At 42.6% G+C, this 13,062-nt stretch overlaps 1 protein-coding gene across 1 annotated transcript; it reads right to left on the bottom strand.

Moving 5' to 3' along the window:
• Positions 1-3,203: 3,203 nt before the first annotated feature.
• Positions 3,204-10,275, bottom strand: CAV2 (caveolin 2). Its single transcript, XM_086473030.1, has 3 exons — positions 10,126-10,275; positions 9,776-9,963; positions 3,204-3,354 (listed from the first exon to the last, which is right to left on the bottom strand). The coding sequence occupies exons 1-3, from the start codon at positions 10,273-10,275 to the stop codon at positions 3,204-3,206; spliced, it is 489 nt and encodes a 162-aa protein (XP_086329156.1).
• Positions 10,276-13,062: the final 2,787 nt, after the last annotated feature.

The following is a 13,062-nucleotide window of genomic DNA, read 5'->3' as shown; positions in this document are numbered from 1 at the left end:
TTCTGTATGTTAGTTGTGATCTTCATGAAAAACCAAGATGCTGAAATATTTTGCATGACAGAACTGAATCTCCAGCTCATGATTATGAATCCAAGGTCTGCAGTGACAAGAGGCAGGCTGGAGTTGGAACATCTCACACTTTTTATTTATTTATCCTCATAACTCTTCCATGATGATGGAAAGTATACTCTTACGAAGAGCAGTAACATTTTCCCCATTCCATAGAGAGGAAGAAGATGCATCAAAGTAGACGCACTTGAGCCAGGTGTAAATTTTCCTACGTTTGTTGCAGACAATGAGACTAAGTTTCTGGACTCCCTTCTTGCCTAAATTCTCATTTCTAAGTTGCCATTAAGGGAACAGCTGGGATGGTTTGTCCACATTTCAAATGAGTTGGAGATGAACTTAAGGAACCCATCCCCACATCGAAGATCACAGTTCAGTGCCAGTGCCCGTTCAGTCCCTATTGCCCAACAGTGCTGTCAGCTATTGACAGTATAAGCTGTGGCAGAGGTCTGGGATATCTGTCAGAACTGTCAAATCCATAAAACCCAGAGAATACTTGCCAGCCAGAGCTGCCTGGGGCAGATTCACACCTACGTATTGAAGAGTCTGTATATATTCACGCTTCCTTCCACTACTTTCATGGATGAAGTAAGTGTATTTGCCAAGCACCTAATGTTTTACCCTAAGCCTAACAGTTCATTTGGTATTTTCTTATAGTAAAAGCACATCTGTTCCAGAAAAAGATACTGCTATAAAATAGCTAAGAAACTAACAGCTTTAATTACTTAATTACAAGCTTGCTTGACTCTTGTAACAGCTAAAGAAATGGTGAAAAGAACTAATTAATGACAAGCCTAAATCAAAATAAGAACAAACCAAATCATTCTACTTGATTGTCTGTGGTAGCTAGAGACAGATGACTTCGGTAAGCTGTTTAAGAATGCATATATCCAGGGGTGCATGACCTAAACCGATACATTTTTCTCTGAGGAATGGCCTTATTCTCAAAGTCTGGATCCAGATCCGAGTTCCTTCAAAGCTTAGGCTTTTATAGGGCTCTTTTTAGACGCAAGGACTAGTACTGATTGATTTCTTTCTTTCTTTTTTTTTGTTTAATGAATTCATCAAGGGGATATTTTCCCATGGAAAATATCTTTGTAAAAATCCTTGGACGTTTTAAAAGAAAATAACTCTCAGAAGAATTCAAGCCTAGCCTGATCAGTTTTTACTTTCAAAAGAGGTATTTCCGGCTTTAATATAAGAAAGGTATCTTGAAGAGCACATCTGAACAGCAAGCTCACTTCTTGCAGAAGAAAGAAACTCCAGAGAAGTTTCCATGGGCACTAATGATTAAGATCCAGTTTTGAAAAGCCATATTACTCCCTCTCTAAATGGCACAAATGGTAAAAATGTTAAATGTACAAAGATGTTCTAAATGTACACAGAATATACAGTCAGCTAGCTTCTGTAGGCCAATAAGCAAGAAAAGGAAAGTTCAGCAGCTTGTCTGTAAATAAAGCATGCGCCCATAAAAAGAATTAAGTGGTTTTTTGTGTGTAGCCAAAATTCTGCGCTGAGAGACCTGCTTCTGAGAAAGCAATCATTCTGTATGGGCTCAGTTACACGCAGAGATACATCATTTTCTACTAAAAATAAGTTAAATGCAGTTGATAATAGTGGAACCATATTGATGCTCATCCATTTCTTCTCCCTCTCCCATATTTTGGAAGAACTGCATAGTGTTCTATGCTGTTTGGCATTTTAAGAGCTTTTTAAAAAGTTGAAAAACATGAAAAAATGAAGTTGAAAATAGGAAAAAGCTGACATTTTATTATTTTATTATATATCTTTTGTTTGATAAGAAATCTGTGATATTATTTTAGAAAATAACATACAAACATTTTACAATTGCAACTCATCACCTGTATTTAAAATAGCAGCACAAGCCCATCAGAAGGCTAATGTAATTGTAATGTACCTCTGCATACGTTCTGTTACTCTGGTTTACAAAGCCATATTAGGTGCAGAAGGAAGAAGGGCTTTTTTTTTTAGCGGTTAGGCTTTGAACTAGTAAATAAGCAACATGGAGAGTCAAGTCAATAGGTGAGAATTAGACAAGGAAACCAATTACACTCACTTGCCTTCTCTGAGAGCTTGCTACCTAGTTAAAGTGCCAGCATAGTGTCTATTGTTTTAAATATCACAATGTTCACACAGATAATACACAGAAATAGGCAGGGTTGCATTTACTACACCCCATTTTTAATAAAAAACATTTCTCATAAACAGAAATTTCCAATTCTTTTGCAGTCTTGTATGAAAACACTTATAATCTTTCCTTTTTCACGCAGCCATATATAATGAATATACTAGAATTGCACGCCAACACTTACAAATCTACATAATCTAGAAACTGAAATTTTAGTTATCTGAAGTAATTTTTTGCCGTGTCTCACTCTTGCTGCCTAGTAAGTTAGTCAGAATTCAAATACTATAGAAACAATGCTTCAGAGAAAACTGATCAAGTGCCATTTACAAAAGTACAAAATATACAGCAAAGTTAACCTCTCATTAAATAAAATATACAGATTAGCTGATGTTCCAAATCATTAGCTAACACCTTATTTTAAGGGATAAGCTTCCAGGGAGCTTTTCCTCCCCAATATAGGAGAATTACACAACAGTTCCTTTCCCTGTATGCTTATGCAATGAGTCACGTTCATTTTAACTGTTGATAATAAAGGACTGAGTTGATCCTTCTGCATAGCGAGGGCCAAAAATAATCCCTGGTGGACTGACAGCAAAGTCAATGGGAAACCCTAGAGATCAGTTTCACCTCAGGTATCACAGCCTATTTAAATATTTATAGTAATAACGTCAATCATTATCACTTTGGTGGCTGTTAAACCTCCCCGAGAATTCTCCTGTAATCTAGCAATTGACGTACCATTAAAATAAAGTGTTGCCAACATACTCCGCCTTTGCTCTGTTGTTAAAATGGTGAGCTATGAAAACTGCCTACTTATTCTTAAACTGATCTCCCTGAAAATAAATGAGTTTTAGAAAAAATAGCATGTTCCCACTTAAACCAGCCATTGTAATCTAACAGTTTGGAATGAATGGTAAGTGCTTGTATGTTAGGTTAGCAAAGAGGTATAACACCAGCTACAATTACAGCAGTGTCGCATCCCTGACATTTACTCTTGGTCCAGGCGTATATTAACCATGGCAAAGCATCGGCCTAGGCTGTGGAAGAATGGTTCGACGAAAACATCTGTCAGGCTCTTCCATACAGTTTGCACTGAAGGCAAGACCATGAGACAGGTTTTCACGAAAGGCACCACAATCCTGTAAAAGAGAAAATGGAAGATTTGAAGATTGCTGCTGCTGCAGCACGGAGAAATAGGATAATCAAACGCAAGGGTGAGATCTTATGGAAGAGGAAGTGGTTTTATAACTCTAAGCAAGTTGATGTTACACTCTAACACTCATTCTCCATCAATTTTATTCCCTCACAGCCTCACCTGCACATGCAGAAGCACCACAATGCATGTGGTCCTCTGGCCAGGAACATGCAACACAGGCGACAGGAGGTGCCAGCTTTCTTTTCATGTCTCTGCTGCTTCTTAACTGGCACTGCTGAGCTAGCTTTTGGACATGCCTTTTACTGGGGTGAACTTTTGCTGTTCTCTCCCTGCTGCTGGAAGGGCTGGTGTATGTGGTACGCTGTAACCTTGATGCCACCCCGCTGTGGCAGAGTCATCTGCTTAGGACTCATTTATGCTGTGGGCATATCCAAGTGTGGGTTTTTTTTCATTTACTGGCCAAAACCCCTGGTCATTTCACTAAGCTGGATGTTCTTACCTGTGTGCAGACAAATTAAACGTATAAATAATTTATGTAATAATGAAGTGGTACAAGAGCAAGGTTTTAAAAAAATCTCTGTGCCATATATAACACATTTATTTCCTAAGTTATAGGAAAAAAGCTATAAATTCTCTTGATAAAGATAATAAACTCTGTTCTAGTTTGCCGTTGCATTCAAAATTTCAGATCCCAGTCTTGCATCCACATAATCCCACTCAAGAATTCTCATTGACTTAGGTTGGAATGACAGGAAATATTTAATTTACTATTTCATCATAGGTCGGAAAAAAAATAAATCTAAGTATTGTGTATTTCCAATGAGTATCGCTCAGAATAACAAAGTAGAAAAAACCTGGCACATTTCAAAAACATTGAAGCTTAGGGTCAAAATTAATTATTTTCAGTGTTTATCTAACTGGATTCTCAGCTTTTATCATACAATTCAAGCCATATACCAGTATGTCTATGCTGCACTCTAAGCTAACCCAGATGGATTTAAACAAGAATAGTTTTTCTAAAACCTTCTCTTCTTTTGTCTCTGCTGAAACAGCTAGTAATATACACACCATATAGAACTGTGAGTGTTACTGGAATAATGTGTCTCTAGTTTCAAACTGAACTCTGTAAATTTATGTGTTTTATAACCACCTATATCACTGCATATAGACTAGGTAATTTCTAGAGAATAAAATTAGGGCTTCACCTGTTAGAATACAGCTGATAAACATCAGTAATGCAAAGTAAAAAAAAAACTGGTATTTCTCCAAGCAACACAGGGAAAACACCAGAAATGGCTACTCAGCTTGTGTTGACTTCACCCCTTTTCCATTTCAGTTAGTTTATAAAGGCTAGATCACTGCTCCGTTGCTGCCATCTAAAATTAATTTGGCGTGCGTTTTTTTTTAAATCTAACTGAACTGGCAAGAAGGAGAAAAGCCAACATTTCTATTGGACCCTCTGTTGACAGGATCACAAGAAATACAAACTAAACAACTGCCACACTATGCAGAAGTTTCACAGAAAGATGTAGTGAATTGCCAGGATGTCATTAGGAAAGGCTGGAAAAGCAGTGATCATATTACTTGCAACTGCTGTAGAGGTCCTTCACACAGTACCAGAACTCAACCTCTTTGATAATGTTAAATAGAAAAAATATAAAAATGTTTTGGTAATGTTTTACAGTCTTTTAGCACTTGCTATCCAATTTTATTCTAAATGCACATGAAAAACAATGTAGGCTAACTTCATAGGAGGATATGTGAAACATGCTAGCAACCAAAGCTAATTAATGTAAATAACTTTCAATACTAAAATATAAGTCCATCTACTTAGACAACAATTACGCAAACACCTTTCCTCAGAGAAGAAAATCCTTTACACCTAAGAGCGCAGTAAAAGTTACTTTCTAACTTTTAAAATCTGTGTGTCTATATATGTATCCATGCGTGTTCTGCATAGGGTATGTTATCCTACTGTGTGGCATTTCCAAATCATCAGAGGATGCGATGTGCCTTCCGTGGAGTGACCAGGCACACTTAAAAAATAAATAACCAAGCACAATTATCAGCTACATATTTGTTTTTGTGACCTGTCAAATAAACATTGACATATACATCCTTTACTCACAATGCTGTGGGTTTACCCCAGTCTGCATGTCTGTTCACAGAGACAGTAACTGCTTGCTTGAGTAATGTCTAACAGTGAAAGAAAAGTTGGCATATCCCAAGAATATCAACATCTGCAACGTTGGTACTGCTAGTGTTACCACATAGCACAGCATTGGGAAGAAAACCAAAGCTCTGTTGAATCTGGCATCTAAGCTGAAGTATAGCCAAGGTACTTCAACTACCTATACGACCTCTCACTGAATCTTGCTATGTAAATATATCATAAAATACCCATCCTTTCACTAAGTAGAAGGAATCATCTCTTTTGGAAACTGTTCCACTGAAAAGAGCAAATCACCCCATTTTTTCCCTCCTATCCTATTTTCTCTTCTTCCTGTTTAAGGCACGACATCTACAAAACTATATCCATCAACCCTTCTCACTTTTGCTCCCATCAGTTTTATTCTGCTAATTCCTGAGGGAATATAGTCGAGAACCAAACACCTCTTGGAAATGGCAGAGCACAATTTAATTCCCACTGATAAGGGTATTTTAAGTTCAAAGCAGTTCAACTTTTCACAGAGTTGGGCAATGTGGCTGGAGTAGTCATTCAGTATTAATTCAGATTCCTGCCTCAAAGTCAAGAATTACATCTTCTCCTGTAAGGTTTTTTGAAGTGGAACCTCAGACAAGTCTTAATGCTATTTTTCAAATGCCTACCATTCAGTGGTTAAATTACCTAATTCCAAGTATGCACATGTACTACATCACGATTTTGAATTCAAAGTCTTGCATGGCTCTACAACACAAGCAAGCATTGTGAACAGATGGCTAAATATTACCTAGCAGTTGCAGAGCTTCTTGTTGAGTCCCATTAACCCTTGGGATGTTTATGAGCGAGGCAGGAGCTAACCACCAAAGCCTTCCAGGACCCATACATAGTATATGAAGTGCATTAAAACCAAACATTACATATCCCAGGATCTGGGTAGGCTGGAAAAGATAAAACTAAAAAGAAAGCAAGACAACATCCACCTGCTTCCTCTTCAGAAGCCAAGGGATATGTACTGGAAATTAAAGAAGAGGCATAAAGGCAACACCAGATCGTAAGATAGCTCTTCATGTCATAGCTGCACTGTAATTTCCTTTGGTTTCAGACAGCCAGTAGGGAGACGGTTTTGGGGTTGAGTATGATAGCAGTAAGTTAGGTGAATGCAGTTGTGGAGAAAGAGGTAAGAGAGGATGCATGTCTGTAACTACTTCTCTGCATATTAAGTCCCCAGCAACATCGAGCACTGTGAATGGAAGCTCATGCCAAGAGGAGCTCTTGGTACCTACTGCTCCAGCTGTAGAGCCCAGAGCTGGCTGAGTCCTCGTGCTTTAGAGCCCATCTCAGATCCAGACTCAAGTTGTAGATCCTCAAATGAACCACTGATTCTCAGCATACGCTGATTCTTAGCATAAATATGCAACATACCAGAACACTATTCAGACTAGACTACAACAAAGTATGTATGAGATTCAAGTGTTAATTTCCAATCAAAAACCTTAACAGCCTCAATCTAAGGATATGTTTAAAAGTTTGCTAATATTCACAGAAAGATGTTAAAACTCAGTCTGACAAATTCTGCCATGTATAGTCTCTGGTAAAAGCGACAGCCATCAGTAAAGGAGAAGAAATGTGGAGAAGAGGCCTTCCTTGAACTGGCTTGTATGTAGGTCACCAACCTGCTAGCTGGCAGTTTCAGCCCATTAGCATCTTTTACCAGGTAGTGTAAAACTGGATTCTGGCTCCAGCAGCCAGTTTGAGAACAGGAACAGAATATGCTCCATCTTTACAGTAAAAAATACAGATTAAAAAGTATTATTACATATTTGTTACTCAGCTTTCTTTTTGCTTTCCATGAAGTCTCACATATTTGCTTCCTTCTTTAGCAGTCTCTTTGCAAGTGAAAGACAACATTTACTATCATATATGAAGGGGGCAACTCATGAGGTGTCCTTGATGCATGAGGAATGCCGAGTCAGACTTTTGTGGATTTTTAGCATGCGAACAAAACTGCAACAACATGTGTGAAAATCAACAGAGCTTTGTGCCTGAGCACTTCCAGAAGCTGTTGAAACACCTTCAGATCTAGCCTATGACAGATCAACATCATCATCTCACTGCTTTGGGTGATGGAAGTGAGGCACAGAAGCCCTGACAAGCCCTCCTACAAGCAGCTATGTGGGAGAGTATTCCCAAGGGTTCTCCCATGATGTTTCAATAGCTGAAGACAGGCTTATAATGGAATTCCCTTCCTCTCACCCTCAAAACAAGGAGTTACTGTTTTTTTTCAGACCCGATGGGGGTTTCATGGGAGCCAGTACCATGTGTTTAGGGTCCCTATACCTGCACTGCTCCTGTGCTAACCTCTCAAATGCAGAAACTTTGAACTCCTTACTCCCAAGAAATCTGGAACACAGAGAGCTACAGAGAAGCTAACTTAGTCTCTGTGTGTTCCACCTTCGTGCTGGAACAAATCCAGCTTGTGGTTGTGGGAAGACGAGACAGTGCTGGCTTTGGATGGTAGCGCTGGATTGCGTCCAAGGGGGTGCAGATAACGCTACTGAGTTATGTGATTCTTTCACACCCATCCCAGGTGCTAGGAAGACTGAAACGAAAGATCACTTCTGCAGCGATAATGAATGTAGGGAAAGAAAATTAGTTGTTGGGGAAGCAAGTGTGTTCACAGAAAGTCAAGGGAAACTTTTCAAATTAAGTGCCACATTCAGACAGTCCTATTTCAGATGTACTGAGAACCCACGGTTCCTGAGAGAGTCACTAGGGACTACTCACATAAATGGAAACTGACCTCTGAGTTCTGGTTCAGTGAAACTCATGTCTACATATTCAGGCTGTGAAATCCAGATATGAGATCATTCTGAAGCACAAAAACTTATTACAATCTTAATAAATTTGGCATTGATAAATTCTTCCATAGATATTCCACTACTGGAAATCTATACGCTCACCAAACCCTTTTGCAGTCAGGCAGTACCCTACAGCACAGTGACAGGTGACAGACCTACAAGTCTGGGCACACTATACATTGTTCATAAAAGTTTGGGGACCAGAGAAGTAGCAGGTGGGCAGCTCTAAACTACATTGCAACTCCTTTGGATATTTTGCAAACTCTACACTCAAAAATTTGAGTTAATCAGCTTTGAAATTGGCTCATGACAATGTCATCAAGCCAAACTTCCATTCCACTTTCAAAAACTGAAATCTGCACACACAAGACTGCAACCCCAGGTTCAGAGAACCAATGTATTCCTATTGTGTGGAGTTTGTTTCCCAGTTTCTGGATTGTATTTTGTTTTCCTTAATAACTTCTTCATGATTCCAGTGTCACCCAAATCAAATAAGACTTTGCCCAAATCCCGTGTCTACAGAAAATCCCGGTTTGTAGGGATGACGCTGATAATCTGCATTCATCCATTCCCTTCCTCTGCAGCCTGCTGGGTTCTCAGTTCTCTCCTCAGCCTCATTCTTTTCCCTGCCTTTCTTCCTTCTCCACAGCCACTTGCCTCTATGATCTCAAGGTACTCTTCCCTGATACTTTGCCAGTATATTCTATTTAAAGTACAGCAGGTTTACTCTGACTTGGAGGGCTACTCTGCTTGCCTGTGGACTTGGGCCGTGGCCAGATGCAGGTTTCCTGAGCTCAGCAGGGTTTTTTTTTGCTTAGGTGGAAGCACTTTGGGGCACTGCACCTAGAGATCGCCATGTACTAGATGCAAGGCAGTGACAGTAGATTTTGTGGCAGCAGCAAAGAAAGAGCAAGCTGAGCCCTCAAAAGCTTTCTTCAGTCTGTGAGGAAAAAAATGAAAGAAGTAACTGTACTGAGATGGTGTCAGGTGTAAGTAATACTTCTGCCCATGTCTTTAATTTTAAGTTTTAACAACTTAACCACCAGTTTAAAAAAACCCAAGCAACCATTATTGTTACTCCAGAAGCCAGCCGAGGCTGGAATGCATTGCGGTAGGTGCCAAACAAATGGTAAAACAGGCTCTCCGCCCCAAGGAGCTTACAGAGAGTGCCAGACCGTTGGTAAAAGCCAGGCAGGCAACTGAATCACGTGGAAAACATTGCTTTAATTTCTCTCCCTTTAAAAATAAAGCAGATAAAGCAAGTTCATCTGACAACCTGTTGTAAAGACAGCGGTCACGCTCAGGCAGTACTGCTGCGAGAGGGGAGTTCTGCTGAGCTGGCTGCAGAGCCCACGCACCGATGAGCCACCAAACGCGCTTACCAGATGTGCAGGCAGCTGAGCACGGCGAAGACGATCCCCACGACCAGGGCCAGCGGTATGGCAAGGACCAGGGTCAGGAGCTTGTAGATCACGTACTTGCTGAGCTCAAAGAGAGCGTGGCTGCAGATCCACACTTTGTCGAAGGAGTGGGTTAGCTCGGGCTCCGCGATCACATCCTCGAAGCCCAGCTGGAACAAGAAGCAGCTCCGCCGTTACGCCGAGCCGGGAGACGAGGGGACACCGCCGGGCACCCCCCGCCGAGCTCCAGCCCCGGCCCCGGCCCCGCCCGCCCCGCGGCCCGGCGCGGCCCCCGCCGGCCTGTCCCCCCGCGGCCGCGGCCCAGCGCGCACCTGGAGGTGGGCGTTCAGCCCGCGGGGGTCGCGGTCCAGCTCGTCCTCCGCGCACTTCTCCGCCTCCGGCAGCGCGGGGCCGCCGCTCCGCGGGAAGCTGTCGTCGTCCATGAAGATGCGGGTGTCCGCCTTCTCCGTCTCCAGCCCCATGGCGCTGCCCCGCCGCTCCCCGGCTCCCGGCCCTGCCCTGCCCCGTCCGCCGCCGCGGCGCCCGCGGCCTCGCCGGGCTGGGGCGGAGCGGGGCCGCCCGGGACACGCCCCGCGGGCCGCGCCGCCGTCGGAGCCGGGAGCCGGAGCGACGGGGACCCGCCGAGTCGGGCCTGGGGGTGGGAGCCCGGGGATCGGGCCTCGGGGTGGGCGCCGCGGGGCAGCGAGGGGCCCGAAGCGCCTGCTAGCAGCCCGGCCGCCCCCCGGCTTGGCGGCCGCTTCGCGGGTCGGGCCTTCCCGCCGGGCTCCCGCTCGGGCCGTGCGGGGCCGCCGGCCGCGCCGGGTCCCCGCATCCCTGTGCTGTCTCCGCCTGCGCCGCGGCCTCACGCTGGGGTTTGCAGCCGGGAAAAACTGCTGAGGCGTTTGTGCATGAGGCCGTGTCGGGTCCTACCGGCTGCCCTCTTTGCAGCCGTAGGGAGTACGTGGAAAAGAAGAGGGGAAGAAAGGTGTGTTGCCGCTGCCCACCGAGGTTCCCATGTCCAGCCCCACCGGTCTGTCACACTCTGACATTACTTGACTCATGCTCGCTAGACTGCCTAATTGTTGCTGCAATAAAATACTGCATCCATCGTTACAAGCTGTTACCGTGTCCTCCTTGGATTTTAGCTTCAGTTCACACAAATTATTTCCTCTGTTTTATTTGAGAACGTGTTAAGGCTAAGAGTGATCTATATAAAAGTGAGCAAATCGCTGTAATGACTGCTAAAAGTATTTGATAACATTGAATAACAGCGTGAGCTCATGAGCTGTCAGGAGTACATTCTTGCTGCATTCAACAGCCACAGTCACCTGTCACTCTCAGAAAGAGAAATGATATTACTAATCCATGGTCCAGGCTTGTTAAATTAAAAGGAAGTTGATACTTCAGTTCTCACTGATGCATTAAATTAAGGATATCTTTAAGCTTTGAAGAGCTCACAGGAAAGGGATATAAAAATAACTGTAAAAGGTTTGGGTAGGAAATCACCTAATACAATGCTCTGGACCACATCGTATTGTTCTTGACCGGATAACTTCTGCAGAAAAGCTTCACATCTATGTGCAACTCGTGTTGATGCTTTTTTCTCCCACGCTGATGAGTTTAGTGATACTCTGTCACGTAAATGGTTTGGATCCAGCAACATACCTGTGGCTCATTAAGTATAAAAGCCTGCAAATACAAGTTTACAATAGGTTCAAATGCAAGCAAAGAAACAGCGTGATGACTCAAGACATACTTAGGAGCTGCATTTCTACCCCCACAATTCCTCTTTGTTCCATGAGTGGGAGGACTAAAAAGGCCAATTGATAGACTCAGGTCACCTTCAGGGTGCTTCTGCCCAACAACTATTATCTTTTAGTCTATAGATAAAGTGAGCTGAGTGTGGCTCAAAGGCATTCAGCAGGCTTCTGGTGGCTGCTTGGGTCAGGCACAGATATTTGGGTTGGGAACTGTAAGGTAGGAGCAACCAGGAGAGGAACGCAAACTAGCTCCTTGGCTACTGAAGTCAGACCATACCAGTTTACGTCAACTACTTTCTACCTTCCCCCTCGCTAGAGGCATCGATTGGGTTGCATATGCACAACCAGGGAGCTGCTTTTGAACAGCTCTACCCATTTCCCAGCCACTCCTGCTGCATCTCACTCTACAACCACTTGCTCAGCTCCAGCTTTGCTAATAGCTAGGGGGTGGTTCTTCTTGCAAGATTTCCCCAATCACAGTCTGCCACTGGAGAGTGGTCTTGCAGTATCAGCCGCCCTTACACAAAGCAAATAGAACTTATTTGTTCATGTCCATCTGTTTTTTTAAATCTGTTATTGTAATAGCTGATAAATGTTGATGTCTGTCAAGACAGTGCCATGGAAAATGAAGTTTTCCTTTGTAATCTCTGAGGATTTGAAATAAAATGGCAATGCAATTGCTCCTGAAAGAATAATATTTTTTGTGAAAAGCCTGTTTAAAAGCAATAAAAGCTTAAGGCTGCATTTGACTTGGGATGTTGTTTATTAAGAACTTTTTAAAACATGCTGTTTTCAATAACTCTGGTAGTTACTTTGGAAATTAGCAAGTGAGATTGATGGCAAAGCCTCAGCAATGTCAGGCTCTCTGATCCCTGACTTTTCTGGCAAATGTAGAAAAGAAGGAAGCATATACAATGTTCACTAAGGGGGATTTTTCCAGTTTCCCTCCCCAAGGCTGCCAGGCTCAGCTTTCTGCCAGCATGGCTGGACAGAACAGTTTGAAGTACAAACGTAAGAGTAGAGAGCAATGACCACAAACAGAGTGGAAATCTTCTCCAATCTTATATAATGTTCTGTAACATCCTTTGGACAGATTTTTTTTTTAATCTCTGTGTAGGTTACAGCCAAAGAATTCTACCACGTGACTCAAAATGCGTGTGTATGTGTGTATGTTTCCACCCTTTGGCCCAGGTGTAGTTCTTTATGGTGGTAAGCTTCTGCTTGAAGGTCCTGTTAGCTATTGAAGAGCCATAACATCATTTTATAAGCATTACTTATTTTGTTGCTGCATTTTTAACAAGTGGAAGGCTGAAATTGTTCATTATTCCAACTTTTTGATATTAGAGTAGTCTCTCAGAACTTATTGTGGTACAGAGCGCACAAACATTGTACAAGTAGTCTCTCAAAAATCTTGTAATCAAAAATACAGGCTCAGGGATCACAGAATCACAGAACGTTAGGGGTTGGAAGGGACCTCGAAAGATCATCTAGTCCAACCTCCCTGCCAGA

The sequence above is a fragment of the Leptosomus discolor genome, chromosome 1 (genome assembly GCF_034619465.1).
Source record: "Leptosomus discolor isolate bLepDis1 chromosome 1, bLepDis1.hap2, whole genome shotgun sequence".
NCBI classification, from domain to species: Eukaryota; Metazoa; Chordata; class Aves; order Leptosomiformes; family Leptosomidae; genus Leptosomus; species Leptosomus discolor.
Note: the sequence above shows the minus strand (reverse complement) of the source record. Positions and strands in the feature narration are given on the sequence as shown.